The sequence below is a fragment of the Pan troglodytes genome, chromosome Y (genome assembly GCF_028858775.2).
Source record: "Pan troglodytes isolate AG18354 chromosome Y, NHGRI_mPanTro3-v2.0_pri, whole genome shotgun sequence".
NCBI classification, from domain to species: Eukaryota; Metazoa; Chordata; class Mammalia; order Primates; family Hominidae; genus Pan; species Pan troglodytes.
In genome coordinates, this window is record NC_072422.2 from 33,832,066 (window position 1) to 33,852,190 (window position 20,125).

The window sequence follows — 20,125 nt, forward strand, 5'->3', positions numbered from 1 at the left end:
TTGTTAACGTCTCGCAAATCGGAACTGTTTAAGTGTAGGGTCATCCACGTGTTCATTTAGGTATGGAGATGTGATTCCCTATATGGCTGTCATTTTTCCCTTTAAACCAATTTTATTTCCATCTTTACTAACCAGGGCATTTTATTTCTGGGGGAGAGTTCATAGTTACTGACTTTAGATCTCATGGTTCTCAGTGCCTCCTCTCTTGATTTGGTTTTGCTTTGCAAGGTGGTTTTATAGCTTTTCACGAACATCAGCTACATGTCTAGTTATGACTGTTTTTTTTTTTTTTCCCTTGAAATCAGAACTTTTTTTTTTTTAAAAAGATGCATTCAAGAATTCCTAACATATAATCTAGACATCAGCTGGGCTCCTCTGATTGGACTGTTCATTTAGGGACTTGGGGTTCTACCAACTTTTTCACTGTTTCTTCCTACCATGGCCCTGATACTCCCTATTGCAACCTGTAAGGGCAATAAAGGCCAGTGGATGAGTCCATTCTGGCACTGCTATAAAGAAATCCTTGAGGCTGGGTAATTTATAAAGAAAACAGTTTTCATTGGCTCAGACTTCTGCAGGCTGTACGGGGAGCATGGCGGCTTCTGGTTGGTTTCTGTGGAGGCCTCAGGAACCTTACAATCACAGACGAAGGTGAAGGGAAAGCAGGCACGTCTGACGTGGTGGGAGCAGGAGCAAGAGAGAGAAGAGGTGCCACACACTTTTAAACAACCAGGTCTCGTACTAACTCACTCACTCACTTTCATGAAAATAGCACCAAGAGGATAATGCAAAACCATTCATGAGAACCCCACCCCCATGATCCAGTCATCTCCCATCAAGCCCCACCTCTAACACAGGGGATTACAATTCTGCATAAGATTGGGTGGGGACACACATCCAAACTATATCATCTAGTTTGAAATGCATATCCTCAGTTAGGACCCAGGGCCAGTGGTTTCCACTCGTGTCTCCAAGAGGCCATGTGGACTCTTCACTTCAACTCCGTAAAATGCAGAGAGAGTGAGCTGCTGATGGAATAAATCTGTTGGCAAAAACTGTCTGTCCAAACTGTGTCATCTAGTTTGAAATTCATATCCTCAGTGATGACCCAGGGCCAATGTTCCCACTCATGTCTCCAAGACGCTGTGTGGACGCTTCACTTCAACTCCACGAAATGCAGAGAGACCAGCTGATGGAATAAATCTATTGCAAAAAACTGTCTTGCGCTCTGCCTTAGAAAGGGCTAAGATATCCAGTGTCAACTTGGTTGTGAAACAGCCCCCCTCAGGGACAGGGATGAGGACCTGGGAAGTATTATTTGCATCTTTTCTTAGTGCCATTCAGGCTGCTACAACAAAAATACCATAGTCTGGGTGGATTATAAATTATAGATATTTATTGCTCACAGTTCTGGAGGTGGGAAGTCCAAGATCAAGGTGGGGGCAGATTCGGTGTCTGGTGAGAACCCACTTCCTGGTTCATAGATCGTGCCTTGTAGCTGTGTCCTCATATGGTGGAAGGGGACGAGGGAGCTCTCTGGGGTCCCTTTTATAAGGGCACACATCCCATTGATGGGGCCCCACCCTCACGACCTCATCACCTTCAAAGACCCCACCTCCTAACACCATCACCTTGAGGGCGAGGATTGAACGTTGGAATTTTGGGAAGACACACACATTCAGTCCATAGTCCATCTGTCTTGCCCTTTCAGGGAAGGGAGTGTCAACCTTTCATCTCTGATTGACTCATCAATGGATGGGTGAGCTCATTCATTCAGTCAATGAACATTTATGGGGTGCTTGTCTTATGCCTGGCACTTGGTCAGGCAGTGGTGTGCAGAGAGTCTACAGCAAGGTATCTGTCCTCAGTCATCATTGGCCTTATGTGGCAGGCAGGCTGGGTATCAGCCCGGAGAACCATGGAGGCCTATTGTGTTACTTGCCCCGTGTAGAATAGATGAAGGCTGCTTTCATAGCGTCACAAGCAGAAAGGTGCATGATTGGACCCCCTGTGTTTGAGACAAAAAAGTGGAATGAAAATGACCCTCCCATTGCAAACAGGGGACCCCACTGCACAGGGAACCTCTTCTACTGTGGGGTGACCTCCTGCACACATGTGAAATTAGAGAAATACAAGAAGTCAATGCATATTTCCTGGCCTCAACTTAAATTCGTTATATCCTACAGATTCATGAGCTGTGATAAAGATATTTTTTAAAAAAATCTAATGAAAATACCAGTGGGAAACACCAGTCTGATGTTAAATAACACAAACGATTGCCTCTTAAAAGTTACACGTTTATTAACTGTCAATTGTGACCGCACTAGGCAGAACTTTCTTGTCAAATTAGTATGAAATATCTTGTTTGTTTATGCAAATTATGTATATGTTTGGAAGGCTGTGTTGACTGAGAAAATGGTTAATTGTAAAAGGATAGTAATTGATGTCCACTTAGATTTAGAAAATACACAAAGCCACAGAGAAGGAAATTAAAATTATTCTTCTGTCCTCTCTCTGCAAAAATTTCAGCCATCACCTTAAAATATTTCCTCCGCTTTCTTCGGGGATTCCAATTATGTGTAGTATGAGGTTGTTTGATGTTGTCCACAACTCCTGGAAGCTCTATTTTTTTTTAACTCTTTTTTATTTTCTTTTATTTATTCATTTTGAGACAGGGTCTTGTTCTGTCACCCAGGCTGGAGTGCAGTGGTGCAATCATAGCTCACTGCAGCCTCGAGCTCCTGGGCTCGAGTGATCCTCCCACCTCAGCCTCCTGAGTAGTGGCAGATTCAGTGTCTGGTGGGGACCCACTTCCTGGTTCCTACATGGCTCCTTCTTGCTGTGACCTCACATGGTGGAAGGTGTGAGGGAGCTCTCTGGGGCCCCTTTTGTAAGGACACTCATCTCATGCTTCAGGTTCCATTCTCATGACCTCATGACTTCTCAAAAACCCCACCTCTCAACATCATCACCTTGGATTTTTTAAATATATATTAAAAATATAATTTTATATATTTTATATAATATATAAAATATACATATTTTGTATTTTTAAAATTTTATAAAATATAAAATTATATATTACATACAAATTTTATATATTTATTATATAAAATATATATTTTAATATTAATTATAATATGCATTTATTATATATAAGTATTGTAGAAAATGAATTTATCATATAAATATATAATATAAATTTATTATATATAAATGTTATATAATATAAATTTATTATATAAAGTTATATAACATAAATTTATTATATAAATGTTATATAACACAAATTTATTATGTAAATGTTATATAACAAATTTATTATGTAAATGTTATATAATATAAATTTATTATGTAAATGTTATATAATATAAATTTATTATATAAATGTTATATAATATAAATTTATTAGATATAAGTATATAATATAAATTTATTAGGTATAAGTATATAATATAAATTTATTAAATAAAATATATTTTTATATATTATACAATATATAAAATGTATGTATTTTATATATTTTAAACTTTTATAAAATATATTTTAACATTTATATAATTTTAACTTTATAAAATATATAAAATATATTTTATAAAATATATGTAAAATTTATATATGAAAAATTTTATATATATAAAAAACTTTTTTTTTGCTTAGAGTGCTGTGAACAGGTTTTCTGGGTAGCATGTATGCTATGAAATGGGGACGTTTGGCAGCCTCTGTTCTGGTCCATTGTGTGTTAACTGTGAAGTTTGCCTCTTTGCCTTGCTTTGAGATACAGAGGAGGACTGACTGTGTGCTCAAGATCACGAGGTCAGGAGTTCGAGACCAGCCTGACCAACATGGTGAAACTCCATCTCTACTAAAAATATCAAAAAAAAAACTAGCCGGGCGTGGTGGCGGACGCCTGTAATCCCAGCTACTTGGGAGCCTGAGGCAGGAGAATCACTTGAACCTGGGAGTGGGAGGTTGCAGTGAGCCGAGATTGTGGCATTGCACTCCAGCCTAGGCGACAAGAGCAAGACTCCATCTCCAAAAAAAAAAAAAAAAAAAAAAGAACAGGCTGTTGCCTGCTTTCTGTGCTTTTTGTTTTTGACAGTCAGAGCCGTGACATATTTCATCCGTGTAAAGACGAGAGCATGTGGCGGTCCTGACGTTATACAGATGGCCTTTCCCACTGCATACAATGCACCCCAAACCTGTTCCCTTGCCTTTTAACCAGGGACAAATGGAGGCTAGGTGGGTAAGGGGTGAAAGCGTGATGTGCAACGAGAACTGTGGGAAGTGAGCGTGATGGGGGACTCCGACTCCCCTCCTCTCTCTTGCATAATTGAGTCCTCAAGATCTCGTATCTGTAAAAGGAAGGTTGAGTTGGATCCTACGTTCCTGCCTGCAGTGCCATTCCGGAAACTTTTTGTCAAAACCTTCGCAGCCATAAATCCGTCAGAAGAGAAGAGACTTTTCATTCTCTATAGATTCACATTGTCTCAGCCTTGCCTCTGGTTTCTCTGATGGACACTGGGACTCGGAAACATGGCAGGCATGATGGGGTGGGAGATTCATCACCGTCTCTTTGGAGGCCCCCCTCTTCCAGCATCATCCTTTGCGATTGTCTTTGTAGGGTTATTTCTTCATTTTATTAGCAAGCAATGAGTCACCTTCGGTTCACATTGGCAGTCCACCTTGTATCTTGAGGGTAGATTCCTAGAGGTGATTTTGCTGGATCGAAGGATGCATCCATGTGTCATTGCATTGGATATTACTCAACTTACTCCCATAGGGTTTTTGCCATTTTGCCTTCCCGCCCACACTGTCTCTGAGTGCCTGATGTCCACAGCCTTATTAGAGAAGTTTGATGCCAGTGCTTTGGAATTTTTTCTCAATCTGATAGATAAGAAATAGTATTTCATACCATTTCACCCAGAAATCCCATTACTGTGTATAAACCCAAAGGATTATAAATCATTGTACTATAAAGACACATGCAAACGGATGTTTATTGCAGCACTATTTATAATAGTGAAGACTTGGAACCAACCCAAATGCCCATCAATGATAGACTGGAAAAAGAAAATGTGGCACATATACACCATGGGGCCGAGCGCGGTGGCTCATGCCTGTAATCCCAGCACTTTGGGAGGCCGAGGCGGGCGGATCACGAGGTCAGGAGATCGAGACCATCCTGGCTAACACAGTGAAACCCTGTCTCTACTAAAAATACAAAAACAAAATTAGCCGGGCGTGGTGGCGGGCGCCTGTAGTCCCAGCTACTCGGGAGGCTGAGGTGAGAGAATGGCGTGAACCCGGGAGGTGGAGCTTGCATTGAGCTGATATTGCGCCACTGCATTCCAGCCTGGGCGACAGAGCAAGACTCCATCTCAAAAAAGAAAAGATTAGAAAAATACACCATGGAATACTACGCAGCCATAAAAAGGATGAGTTCATGTCCTTTGCAGGGACATGGATGAAGCTGGAAGGCATCATTCTCAGCCTAATAACGCAGGAACAGAAAACCAAACACCACATGTTCTCACAAGTAGGAGCTGAACAGTGAGAACACAGGGACACAGGGAGGGGGACATCACACACCAGAGCCTGTTGGGGGCTGGGGAACAAGGAGAGGGAGAGCATTAGGACAAATACCTAATGCATGCAGGGCTTAAAAGCTAGATGATGGGTTGATAGGTGCAGCAAACCACCGCGGCACATGTATACCTATGTAACAAACCTGCACGTTCTACACATGTATCCCAGAACTTTAAAAAAAAAAGAAATAGTATTTCAGTATGGTCTGAATTAGGATGTCTGTTATTAGATATAAAGGAGAACATATGTGTTGAGGGCCATTTGAGCCTGTTCTGTATATAAACTCTTATTTTTGCCCTTTTCTTTGTAGCATGTTTGGGGTTTTTCTGGAGTTGAACTTTTTAGATATCTGAAAAATAGCTGTTAATATTTCTGATGGAAGTTGCAAATTTTCTTCCAGCTCATTATTTATTTTTTACTTTGCTTATGGAGGTTTGTTTTGTTTTTTACCATGTGATTTTTTTTTGAGATAGTGTCTTGTTCTGTCTGGAGTGCAGTGGCACGATCTTGGCTCACTGCAACCTCCATCCCTTGGGCTCAAGTGATCCTCCCATCTCAGCCTCCCAGCTTGCTGGAGCTACAGGCACGCACCGCCACACCCGGTTAATTTTTTAAATTTTTTGTAGAGATGAGGCCTCTCTCTGTTTCCCAGGCTGGTCCTGAGCTTTTGGCCTCAAGCGATAACCCCACCTCAGCCCTCAAAGTGCCAGGATTACAGGCATGAGCCACTGCCCGGCCTGTTTTTTAAACAAGTAGTTTTTTAAATAGTGAAATCTATCTAACCATCTTTCTGAATTTTCGTTTAGGAAGCATTTTCTTTCTGTGGAGGTTAAACTAATGATTCCTGCTTTCTTGCAATCTTCTCATGGTTTAACTTTGTTTTTGCCCTGGAGTTCACTCATGCATACTATGAGGTCTTGGCGCTAATTTTATCTGTTTCCTAATGTGGCTTCACGTGCCCCAACAGAGTTTATTAAAACGCCCATCTTTTGCCCCTTTTGTCGTGTACTCAATTTCCACATGCAGTTGGCCTATTTCTGGAAATTGTACCCTGTTCCTTCCTCCATTAATGCCTGTAGTACCTCCCGTTTAATTATAGAAGCTTCTCAAATGTTTTAATCTCCTACAGGGCCGTTGTGTTCTCAATCTTTGTACATACCAGAATTTTCCTCTTTGCCGCCTCATTTGGAATTTTTTCCCCACAGCAATTTTCGAATCGATTTGTCCAGTTTGCCTAAAAGAAATTCTGTGAACTATCTTTATTGGATCACATCAAATTTGCATATCGACCTGGGTCATTCTGACACCTTTAGGATTGTATCAGTTTAGATTTTTTTTCCCCCTCCAACTTCTATTTTATTTTTTAAATTAAAAAAAAATTTTTTTTTGAGACGGAGTCTGGCTCTGTCACCCAGGCTGGAGTGCACTGGCGTGATCTCAGCTTACTGCAAGCTCCACCTCCCGGGTTCAAGCGATCCTCCTGCCTCAGCCTCCCGAGTCGCTGGAATTACAGGTGCACGCACCACCACGCCCAGCTAAATTTTGTATTTTTAGTAGAGATGCGGTTTCACCATGTAGGCCAGGCTGGTCTTGAACTCCTGAGCTCGTGATCCACCCGTCTTGGCCTCCCAAAGTGCTGGGATGACAGGTGTGAGCCACCGCATCTGGCCTCAACTTCTATTTTAGATTCGGGGGTACATGTGCAGGTTTGTTGCCTGGGTATATTGTGTGATGTTGAGGTTTGGAGCACAAGGATCCCGTCACCCAGGTAGTCAGCATAGCACTCAATAGTTTTCCAACCCTTGCCCCATCCCTTCCTTGCCCCATTGAATTGCTCAGTGTTTATTGTTCCCATCTTTATGTCCATCTGTACTTGATGTTTACCTCCCAGTAAGAAGTGAGAACGTCTGATATTTAGTTTCCTGGTTCTGTGTTAATTTACATAGGCAAATGGCCTCCTCTTGCATCTATATTGCTGCAAAGGACATGATTTCATTCTTTTTAATGGGTGCATAGTATTCCATGGTATAGATGCACCATGTCTTCCTAAGAATTGAATTAACATTTGAGCCAGCAATCCCATTACTGGGTATCTACCCAAGGGAAAGTAAGTCATTCTACCAAAAAGACACACGTACTGTGTGTTCGTCGCAGCACTGTTCATAAAAGCAAACACATGGAATCAAACTTAGGTGTCTGTCAACTCTGGATTGGACAAAGTTTGGGTTTTTTTTGGTCTTTTTTTTTTTTGTGAGATGGAGTCTAGTTCTGTCGCCCAGGCTGGAGTGCAGTGGCACAATCTCGGCTCACTGCAAGCTCTACCTCCCAGGTTCACGCCATTCTCCTGCCTCAGCCTTCCAAGTAGCTGGGACTACAGGCGCCCGCCACCATGCCAGGCTAATTTTTTGTATTTTTAGTAGAGACCGGGTTTCACCGTGTTAGCCAGGATGGTGTTGATCTCCTGACCTCGTGATCCACCCGCCTCGGCCTCCCAAAGTGCTGGGATTACAGGCATGAGCCACCGTGCCCGGCCGTCTTTTTTTTTGTTTTGTTTTGAGACAGTCTTGCTCTGTCACCCAGGCTGGAGTGCAGTGGTATGACCAGAGCTCACTACAGCCTCAACCTCCCAGGCTTGCGTGATCCTCTGAACTCAGCCTCCCAGGTAGCTGGGATGACAGCCGTGTGCCACCATGCCTGGCTAATTTTTTTGCACCTTTTTTTTTTGTTTGTAGCAATGGGGCTTCACTATGTTGCCCAGGCTGGTCTTGAACTCCTGGGCTCAAGTGATCTGCCTGCCTTGGCTTTCCAAAGTGCTGGGATTACAGGCATGAGCCACTGTGCCTGACCCGTGATGGGCCAGAGATTTACTAGGGGAACTGTGTGGGAAGGGTCAAACAGGCGCTGGCAGAAGAGTGGAGGAAGGCTTTCCGGTGACGGTGTAGGTGCCTCACACCTGTGAAGAAAGAGACGGCGAGGAATTGGGTAGAAGGAGCGTCCAGCCAGTTCTCTGCTCATGCCGAGTCATTGGCTGTGAAAACCCAAAATCCTGAGGAAGCCCGATCTTGCGAAACATGTTCCCCATCTGCAGAGGCACCGGGTGGCTGGCGTCAGGCGATTGTTGCAACCTGTTGTGTGCGGGGGTGTCTGTGTGGGTACATACATACTTCTCAGCCCCAATGCCAGCTTCCTGGTCCATAAGGACAACACTAAACTCTTCTAGCTAAAGTTACAAATGCAGCAAGGGTCCATTCTGCAATCTGTGATGCTTTTTTTTTTTTTTGAGCTGGGGTCTCGCTACCTTGCCCAGGCTGCGGTGCAGTGGCACAATCACGGCTCACTGTGCGTTTTCAGGGAAGACCCCACGGGCACCTCCAAAACCATGTGGCATGGCATCCATACCGAGACCTGAGGGCATCTTTCCATGGCCTCAACTCTACTTTTATGTCTTTGGGTTTCCTGATATAGGTTTTGCACACTCTCGATGACCAAGTCTCATTTCAGTGTTGCTGTTGTTTCTATATTATAAGCAGGACTGTCTCTTCCCCTACCTTTTTAACCTGCCAATTGTTTGTGTATTTATGGAAGCTATTGATATTTGCTTCTGAGTTTTCTATCTGACTACCTTCCTGAATTCTCTTCTTGGATTTATTTAATGTTGATTTTGTTAGTTTTTTCCTGGCATACCGTCATATCATCTGCAAAGTATATTTTGACTCTCCCTCTGCAGTTCTTGTGTCTGTTGTAATTATTTGTCTGACCATGTTGGATAAGATCTCCAATAGCATGTTAAATGACAGGGTGCACTCCTGGAATCCAGCTCTTTGGGAGGCCGGAGTGGGAGGATGACTTGAGCCCCAGAGATCAAGACCGGTCTGGGCAACACAGCAAGACCCCATCTTTACAAAAAAAAATAGTAAAAAAAATTAGCCAAGTGTGGTGGCTCACACCTGTAGTCCCAGCTACTTGGGAGGCTGAGGCAGGAGGATCATTTGAGTCCAGGAGGTCGAGGCTGCAGCGAGCCATGATTGCACCACTGCACTGCAGCCTGGGCAATGTAGTGAGACCCCAGCTCAAAAAAAAAAAAAGCATCACAGAGAACAGGATGGATACTTGCTGCTTTTCCAAGTTTAGCTGGAAGATTTTAGAGATTTCTTTATTGACTAGGAAGTTGGCATTGGGGCTGAGAAATATGTATGTACACACACAGACACACCCACACACAGATACACATGTATACACACACAGTATATATGCATACTATGTGTCTGTAATTACAATTTAATACTACATTCCTATTTTTAAAATAAACTTAGTAAATTAAGAACATCAATACATCTACTGATACTACATATAGTATTTGCAAGTCCCTCAGCTTGGGTCAGGAACATGGGAATGTCATTGTACAGGTTCTATCTTCGGGTTACGAGGGATACACCAGAAAACCTAAGCACATGGAAAACTTATTCTGCAATTTTCTAAGTGAACATACCTTTTCATCGATTCATGCGTGTATTAAGAAAAAGAAAAATGAAAGTCTTACACAGCAAGAGGATTGTTCGCACAATACTGACAACGAAATGTACGGGCTGACAAATAACAGATTATATGTTGAAGCCTCCTCCACAGGCCCCACCTCCTGATACCATCACCCTGGCGATTGTATATTTTCAACATAGGAATTATTTTGTGGGGAGAGGAGACACAACATTTTATACTTGGAAAGGTGAAATGGAAAAGCAGCATAGGCTTTATTGTTTTATTTTATTTTATTATACTTTAAGTTCTGGGGTACATGTACAGAATGTGCAGGTTTGTTACGTAGGTATACACGTGCCATGGTGGTTTGCTGCACCCATCAACCTGTCATCTACATTAGGTGTTTGTCCTAATGCTACCCCTCCCCTAGTCCCTCACCTCCTGACAGGCCCTGGTGTGTGATGTTCCCTTCCCTGTGTCCATGTGTTCTCATTGTTCAACTCCCACTTGTGAGTGAGAACATGCGGTGTTTGGTTTTCTGTTCTTGTGTTAGTTCGCTGAGAAGGATGGTGTCCAGCTTCATCCATGTCCCTGCAAAGGACATGAAGTCATCCTTTTTTTCTGGCTGCATAGTATTCCATGGTGTCCATGTGCCACATTTTCTTTATTCAGTCTATCATTGATGGGCATTTGGGTTGGTTCCAAGTCTTTACTATTGTGAACAGTGCTGCAATAAACATACGTGTGTGTGTCTTTATAGTGGAATGATTTATAATCCTTATTTCTATTTAAATTACCTTTGTATTTTTATAGATTTTGTGGGTATGAGTACACTTGTGTTACATGAATATATTGCATAGTGGTAATGTTTGGGCTGTTAGTGAGGCCATCACTCAAATAACGTACATGGTAGCCAATAGGTAATTTCTCATCCCTCATCCCATCCCACCCTGTGAGACTTCTGAGTCCTCGACGTCTATTTTTTAGGCTCTATGTCGACGTGTACACATTATTTAATTCCCGCTTATAAGGGATAACATGTGGTACTTGACTTTCTGTTTCTGAGCCATTTCACTTAGGATAATGGCCTCCAGTTCCCTTCGTGTTGCTGCAAAAGACACAACATCATTCCTTTTCATGGCTGTGTAGTATTCCATGGTATATATGTGCCATATTTTAAAAAATCAAATTGTCTGATGGTGGACACTTAGGCTTTATATTTTAATAAAGAACATTCCAAATATGTTGAACAAAATAATCTCCTAACTTGAAAAAGATCCTATGTGCCTATAATAATTCACAGAAAGGGACTTTCCTGACTACCTGCCTGCAAAATCCACTTTTCCCTCAGTCTTTCTTTCTCAAGGGAATTCATGGAAATTCCCTTCTTGAATTTTCTCAGCCCCCAGTACAAGGAGTCATTCTTGCCTCATCATGTCCCCCTCTCTGTCCTTGTCTTGTGATTTCTTTTTATTTTGAATGCGAGAAGTCTGACTCCCACCAGCACCCCTGTGGCCGGTACCTGTGAGACATATTCTGAATCCAGCACCTCTCATACCACCTGTGCTGAACTGTGGCGGAGCTCCCCCGTCAGTCCCTGCGGCTGCTTCAGGAGACCCTTGATAGCCTTGTCTTCCTCCAGCTCGAGTGGATTCTCCATGAATCTATTCCTTCCTGTAAAACATATTACAGATTGTCTCAGAGCCCTGTGAAGACACCCTGTCTGCCAGAGAGAAGGTCACGAACTCTGGGGTGCCCCTACTCCTTCTTCCCTCCTCTCTTCCCTCTTTCCATGTGCTTGGCTCCAGCCAGCCACCCAGCTGCCTTCCTCTTCCTGGAATATCCCAGGCCTGCTTGACTTTTGCTCTCACCATCACAACATCAGCTCAGGAGCCCCTCCTTGGAAGATTGTTCTCTAACCCTCCATCCAGAATCACTGCTTCTTCCTTTCCTCTTCTTCCTTTGAAGTTCATTCATAACTGGAAGATGTGAGATCTGGAAAGTTCTGGATTATTGCCAGACACATCTGTGTATTTAGAGTGGTTGGTATCTTACCCAGGGGAACCAAATGTCCTTGAGGCAGACAACATGTTTATCTTTGTCTAATTCATTTCCCTGTATGCTGGGCACAGAGTGTGGGCTCTACACATATTTTATAAAAGAAGGAGGGAAGGGTTAGAAGATGGACAGAAGGAAGCAGGAAGAAAGGAAGGAAAGAGGGAGGAAAGAAAGGAAAGAGGGAGGGAAGGAAAGAGGGAAAGAAGGAAGGAAAGAGTGAGAGAAGGAAGTAAAGGGGAAAGGAAGGGAAGGGAAGGAAGGAAGGAAAAAGTGAGAGAAAGAAGTGAAGAGGAAAGGATGGAAGGAGAAAGGAAGGAAAGGGAGGGAAGGAAAAAGGAAAAGAAGAAAGAAGGAGTGAGACAAGGAAGTAAAGAAGAAAGGAGGGAAAGAGGAAAGGAAAGAAGGAAAGAAGGAGGGAAGGAAGGAAGGGAAGAAGGAAGGAAGGAGGAAGGGAGGAAAAGGAGGGAAGGAAGGAATGAAGAAAGGAAAGAGGGAGGGAAGGAAGGAAAGAGGGAGGGAGGGAAGGAAAGAGGGAGGGAAGGAAGGAAAGAGGGAGGAAAGGAAGGAAAGAGGGAGGGAGGGAAGGAAAGAGGGAGGGAGGGAAGGAAGGAGGGAGGGAAGGAAGGAAAGAGGGAGGGAGGGAAGGAAGGAGGGAGGGAAGGAAGGAAAGAGGGAGGGAAGGAAGGAAAGAGGGAGGGAGGGAAGGAAAGAGGGAGGGAAGGAAGGAATGAAGAAAGGAAAGAGGGAGGGAAGGAAGGAAAGAGGGAGGGAAGGAAGGAATGAAGAAAGGAAAGAGGGAGGGAGGGAGGGAAGGAAAGAGGGAGGGAGGGAAGGAAAGAGGGAGGGAGGGAAAGAAAGAGGGAGGGAAGGAAGGAAAGGGAGGGAAGGAAGGAAAGAGGGAGGGAGGGAAGGAAAGAGGGAGGGAAGGAAAGAGGGAGGGAAGGAAGGAAAGAGGGAGGGAAGTAAAGAGGGAGGGAAGGAAGGAAGGAGGGAGGGAAGGAAAGAGGGAGGGAAGGAAGGAAAGAGGGAGGGAGGGAAGGAAAGAGGGAGGGAAGGAAAGAGGGAGGGAAGGAAGGAAAGAGGGAGGGAAGGAAGGAAGGAGGGAGGGAAGGAAAGAGGGAGGGAAGGAAGGAAAGGGAGGGAGGGAAGGAAAGAGGGAGGGAGGGAAGGAAAGAGGGAGGGAAGGAAGGAAAGAGGGAGGGAGGGAAGGAAAGAGGGAGGGAAGGAAGGAAAGAGGGAGGGAGGGAAGGAAAGAGGGAGGGAGGGAAGGAAAGAGGGAGGGAAGGAAGGAAAGAGGGAGGGAGGGAAGGAAAGAGGGAGGGAGGGAAGGAAAGAGGGAGGGAAGGAAGGAAGGAGGGAGGGAAGGAAAGAGGGAGGGAAGGAAGGAAAGAGGGAGGGAGGGAAGGAAAGAGGGAGGGAGGGAAGGAAAGAGGGAGGGAAGGAAGGAAAGAGGGAGGGAGGGAAGGAAAGAGGGAGGGAAGGAAGGAAAGAGGGAGGGAGGGAAGGAAAGAGGGAGGGAAGGAAGGAAAGAGGGAGGGAGGGAAGGAAAGAGGGAGGGAAGGAAAGAATGAAGGAAGGAAGGAAGGAAGGAAGAAAGGAAAAAGAGAAGGAAGGAGGAAGAAAGGAAAGAGGGAGGGAAGGAAGGAAAGATGGAGAGAAGGAAGGGAGGACAAGTGGAAGGAAGAAAAAGAAATAGAAATCTCCCTCAAAATATGGATCTCTTGTCTTAACCAGAAATTCAAGTGAGATGCTATCTGCACGTGTGATATCAGCAGCTATGAAGCAAACTGTATTAACCAAGTCTTTTCTTTTCTGTGTTCTGATGCATGACTTTCGTGGCCTTGTGAACCCTAGGGACCCTGCCCCTCCCATAGCTAGCGAATCCCCAGAGGTGGTGAAGAGCCCACCTATGAACCTGTCTTTCATATGCAAACCCATCAATCCAGAATCCACCCACCAACCATCTCCTTTATTGGGGTTGCATATTCCACGTCACTCTCCACCTGCCCTAACCACCCCAAAGCCAGGTACCAGAGAGTCAGGGACAGCCCCTATGCCCCAGAGCCTGCTGAAATCATTCACACTAGCCAACTGTAAGCCTACTCGCCTGTTCCTTCCCTTGGAAACCACAGTGAGAGCTCTGGTCTCCTTTGTCTTCCCACCTGACCAAACTTGGTGCGCCCCTGTGTGGTCCTGAGTGGTGTCACACGCCCCTCCTCTTGGGACCTGTGAGTAACAAACCACTTGCTTAACGGCAGTCTCCTGATCTGTTGGCCCCACCATACCTACATCATAATAAAGTCTACATTTTACAAGGCAAACGAACAAAAATGTCCTGCTCAGTGCTGCCCTGAGAGCAGAGGTTATTCCAGGATTCTTGCTCGTCTCTGTAAAGGGTATCCATTCTGCAGACCTTTCTGCCGGTCACACTGACGGCATATTGCAGAGCCTGCCAGGGACTCACAGGGGATGACAGCGGATTTATCAGGTGGTTTTTCACTGCACTGTCATTACTGGGGGCGAATCCACTTTAATACATTCATGCCTCCTGAGCCTGTGGGAATTCAAGAGGAACAGAACCAGAAATAATTGAACCATAACTCCCTTTGGCATCCTGCCTCTCTGGAGGCTTAATTCTTACAAATATGTGCTCTGCTTTGAAATCTTAGTTTGATAATTTTCTCTTCTTCTTTTTCAGTTTTCCCCCCACAACCTGACCGTGTTGCTATAGTGACGGGAGGGACAGATGGCATTGGCTATTCTACAGCGAAGCATCTGGCGAGACTTGGCATGCATGTTATCATAGGTGATGACTTTTACAGTTACTTGTGTTTTTTGTTTTTTGGGTTTTTTTTTTTTTCTTCTGAGACAGGATCGCAGTCCGTCAACCCGTGCTGGACTGCAGTGGTGCAATCTTGGCTCACTGCAGCTTCCACCTCCTGGGTTAAAGTGATTCTCCTACTTCAGCCTCCCGAGTAGCTGGGTTTACAGACATGCACCACCATGCCCGGATAATTTTTGTATTTTTAGTAGAGACAGAGTTTCCATATGCTGGCCAGGCTGGTCTTGAACTCCTGAGCTCAAGCCATCCGCCTGCCTTGGCCTCCCAAAGTGCTAGGATTACAGGTGTGAGCCACTGCGCCTGGCAGAGTTAGTTGTGTCTTATACCTAATGTGAGCTACTTAGGTGTTCATTCAGACATGTATGCAAATGTTGATTTGCATATAGAAAATTCAGTCAGATCCAGAAAGCTCATGAAGGTGATATTCACAACCTAGAAAACACAGAAAATTGTTGTACCCTTTTGGAAGTAGATATATATTCTGCTTAAATATTGATCCTGTGTTTCTTTCACATGGTTTACTGGAAAAAAATAACCATATATCTTTATGACTTTACTAGGGCTGTTATAACAAAGTATCTCAAGGAGACTGGAGGTTGCTTAAAAAGCCAAAATTTATTTTTCACAATTCCGGAGGCTGGAGGTTCAATATCACAATGTGAGTAGGGCTGGTTCCTCCCGACACCTCTCTCCTTGGCTTGTAGACACCATCTTCTCCCTGTGTCCTCACAGGGTCATCCCTCTGTGTGTTTTCATCTCCTCTTCTCCTGAGATGTCTTAGTCCATTTCAGGCGCTATAACAGAATTACCATAGAATGGGCAGCTTATATACAACAGACATTGAGTTTCCCACAGTCCTGGAGGCTGGATGTCTGAGATCCAGGTGTGGGCAGGGCTGGTTCCTCCTGAGGCCTCTCTCCTTGGTTTCTCTCTGTGTCCTCACAGGGTCATCCCTCTGTGTGTGTCTGTGTCCTCATATGCTCTCCTTATAAGGACACCAGTTCAATTAGATCGGGGCCCACTCTGGTGACCTCATTTTACCTTAGTCACCACTTTAAAGACCTTATTTCCAAACACAGTCACATTCTGAGGCCCTGGGCTTTAGGACTTCAATTTATGAATTTTGTTCAAACACAAGCTCCTAACAGAATGTGAACAATGTTGCGAGATACTTGTTTCTTCTGCAACCATGACCTATAGACACTCACGGTTTGATTTCTGCTCTTCTTTTTGAAAATTTCTCTAAAAGCTTATCGTGATCTCTGACTCCTCTTCCGGTGTGACCTCTTCAGGCCTCCCTTCAACTGGGAACATGAGGACAGTTCAAATTAACCCATTCCACTACTGCCAGTGGAGACGGAGAAGGGGAGGAGGAGGGGGAGGAGGGGAGAGAGTCTATTGCATACCTGGGGAAGTTTAAATCAGCTAGCTTAAATGATGTGTGGAGGTGAGCTTGGAAAAATAAAAGCCTTAATGTGTATTATGCCCACTCTTGACACTATCTGCATTTAATGAATTATTTTCAGACAGGATCCTACTCTGTCAGCCCAGACTGCAGTGCAGTGACATAATCATAGCTCACTGCAACCTCAAACTCCTGGGCTCCAGCAATCCTCCTGACTCAGCCTCACGAGTCGCTGATACGACAGGCGTGCACCACCATGCCAAGCTCATTTTATTTATTTATTTATTATTGTTTTTTTGAGACAGAGTCTTGCTCTGTCACCCAGGTGGAATGCAGCGACACCACCTCGGCTCACGGCATCCCCTGCCTCCCGGGTTCAAGCGACTCTCCTGCCTCAGCCTCCCGAGTAGCTGGGATTACAGGCGCCCACCACCATGCCCTGCTAATTTTTGTATTTTTAGTAGAGATGGGGTTTTGCTTTGTTAGCCAGGCTGGTCTTGAACTCCTGGCCTCACGTGATCTGCCCACCTCCGCCTCCCAAAGCGCTGGGATTACAGTCATGAACCACTGTGCCTGGCCTTGGCTCATTTAAAAAAGTTATTTTGGCGGCTGGGCGTGGTGGCTCATGCCTGTAATCCTAGCACTTTGGGAGGTCAAGGTGGGCAGATCACTTGAGGTTAAGAGTTCAAGACCAGCCTGGCCAACATGGTGAAGCCCTGACTGTCCTAAAAACACAAAAATTAGCTGGTCTTGGGGGTGAGTGCCTGCGTGGTGGTGGGCGCCTGTAGTCCCAGCTACTCGGGAGGCTGAGGCAGGTGAATTGCTTGAACCTGAGAGGCGGAGGTTGCAGTGAGCTGAGATCACGCCACTGCACTCCAGCCTGGGTGACAGAGCGAGACTCAGTCTCAAAAAAATAAAATGTTTTGGAGATACTGGGTCTTGCTATGTTGCCCAGGCTGGTCTTGAACTCCTGGGTTGATGTGATCCTCCCACCTTGGCCTCCCAAAGTGCTAGGATTACAAGTGTGAGCCACTAGGCCTGGGCACCCTTTGCTTTTAATAACTTTTATGGTGTCTGCCTTTATAAACATCATACTGTAGGTCTGGTTTGAGATATGCAGGATCGTATTGACTTAACACTTTCCAGGACGGGCGCAGTGGCTCACACCTGTAATCCCAGCACTTTAGGAAGCCGAGGCGGGCAGATCACGAGGTCAGGAGATCGAGACCATCCTGGCTAACATGGTGAAAGCCCGTCTCTACTAAAAATACAAGAACTAGCTCGGCATGGTGGCGTATGCCTGTAATCCCAGCTGCTCGGGAGGCTGAGGCGGGAGCATCGCTTGAGCCAGGGAGCCGGAGGTTGCAGTGAACCGAGATCGCGCCACTGCACTCCAGCCTGGGTGACAGAGTGAGACTCTGTCTCAAAAAAAGACTTTCCAAAACCAATGCCCATTATTGATTGACTTCTTCCTCTCCGCCATTCTCTGTCCTTCTTTCCCTTGTTGTCATTATGGAAAGATGATCATGGATCATAAACAATGCTTAGGGCTGGAGATTTCAACATGAATTTGTCTCAGTTCTTCCTTATCTTTGAGGAGCTCTGTCCAGGACAGACACTTTTCTGGGCCTTGAATGCCTTTGCGATAGCCCAAAAGGCTCAAGCATAAGAGCATGAGTCTGATCTGGTGACCAGGGCTCAGCAAAGAGTCTTTCCAGGTCTTGAACCTCTGGACATCTGTTGATGCTCATTGGACAGGCTAAAAGTCATCATGTTACGAATCGATGAAGTTGACATGCAGATAAAAGGTATAAGGAAAAAATGAACTCTCCACATCATTGTATGCATTACATCTATACGGTAAAAACTGTGATATACTCATGCGTTTAAATAGCTGCTCTGGTCCTGGGCCTCACGCGTTTCAATAGCTGCTAGCGTTCTGAGCCTCGATGGCCATGCACTTGGCTTTGAGTTAGCTCTCTCCAAAAATCTCCATGGCACTTTCTGCTGGGGCAAATGCACGGCTGCTGCCCACACCTCTGCGTTTTCTCATCTTCATTTACAAAAGAAGAAAATGCGAACCTTGCTGATGCTAACCTCCTGAATTTCACGCAGGAATCCCCAGGAGTCTTTGACTCAGATGGGGAAACCCCATGTTCAGCCCATGTGGCCTTCTGTTCTCCCTGGAGATGCGTGGTCCATGTCAGCGCACATGGCTCCTTGCTCCGTCCTTCACTTAAGTTTGAGCCTTTTTGGCTTTTGCAAAACATGAATGCAAAACTTGAAATTTTTCTATGTCATGGCTCTTCCCAACGTTCACATTTTTGAGACAGGGTCTCACTCTGTCACCCAGGCTGGAGTGCAATGGCGTGATCTCAGCCCACTACAACCTCTGCCTCCTGGGCTCAAGCGATCCTCCTACCTCAGCCTCCCAAGTAGCTGGGACCACAGGCGTGCACCACCAGGCTTGGATAATTTTTTGTAGTTTTAGTAGAGATGGGGCCTCACCATGTTGCTTGGACTTGTCTCAAACACCTGAGTTCAAGCGATCTGCCTGCCTCGGCTTCCCAAAGTGCTGGGATTACAGGTGTGAGCCACTGTGCCCAGAGACTTTTAAAATAATAATTTTGTACACGCAGTTCCGTTCCTCATATAAACATCTTTCTCTGATGCGCTTCAGGGTTTGTAAAATAGTATACAGAGATGTGTACTGTTTCACATGATGAAGCTTAGTTGTATTAGATAATGATAACATCGTGTTTGGCTATGTCATAATGAGGTAATTGAGTAGAATATAATGAAATCTTGTTGGATTAGTTAATGACTTCTTGAGCTTCGGAAGCAGGTGAGCACTGTTTGGTCTATATCAGTCTCTTTCCTTCCATCAAGCAGTTCTTTTCCTCAAAGTTGTGCCTAACTCCCACTTGAGCATTTTTTTTATCCATTCTTTTTTTTTTTTTAATTTGACATGAAGTCTCACTCTGTTGCCAGGCTGGAGTGCAGTGGCACGATCTCAGCTCACTTCAACCTCCGCCTCCCGGGTTCAAGCGATTCTGCTGCCTCAGCCTCCTGAGTAGCTGGGACTACAGGAGCACACCACCACACCCAGCTAATTTTTGTATTTTTAGTAGAGACGGGGTTTCACCATGTTGGCGAAGATGGTCTCGATCTCTTGACCTTGTGATCCACCTGCCTCAGCCTCCCAAAGTGCTGGTATTACAGGCGTGAGCCACTGTGCCCGGCCCCATTCTCTTTATTTTATTTTATTATTTTATTATTATTATTATTATTATTATTTTTTGAGATGGAGTTTCGCTGTTATTGCCCAGGCTGGAGTGCAGTGGCGCGATCTCAGCTCACCGCAAACTCTGCCTCCCGGGTTGAAGCGATTCTCCTGCCTCAGCCTCCCAAGTAGCTGGGACTACAGGCGTGTGCCAGCACACCAAGCTAATTTTTGTATTTTTAGTAGAGGGGGGGTTTCACCATGTAGGTCAGGATGGTCTTGATCTCTTGACCTCGTAATTTGCCTGCCTCGGCCTTCCAAAGTGCTGGGATTACAGGCGTGAGCCACTGCGCCTGGCCTCATTCCCTTAATAGACTGGGACAAGTTAAAACTTTATGACAATTTCTTGAAATTGTCAAGTTCATTCATGTCCCTAACTCTCCTGTCTTGGTGTGTTTGGGCTGCTGTAGCCTGAGTGCCTTGCAAACCATAGAAACTTTTTTTTTTTTAATTTTATTATTATACTTTAAGT

At 44.8% G+C, this 20,125-nt stretch overlaps 1 protein-coding gene across 5 annotated transcripts in view; it reads left to right on the forward strand.

Annotated features, from left to right (window-relative positions):
* DHRSX (dehydrogenase/reductase X-linked) overlaps positions 1–20,125 on the forward strand; it is a 347,670-nt gene that overhangs the window by 70,316 nt on the left and 257,229 nt on the right. For 3 of the 5 annotated variants that reach the window (XM_063805050.1, XM_063805051.1, XM_054677219.2), the window contains exon 2: positions 14,822–14,929. The exons of the other annotated variants lie outside the window; for them this stretch is intronic. In XM_063805050.1, coding sequence (XP_063661120.1) covers positions 14,822–14,929 — 108 coding nt within the window. The remainder of the gene's footprint in view (positions 1–14,821; positions 14,930–20,125) is intronic. 5 annotated transcript variants of the gene reach the window in all.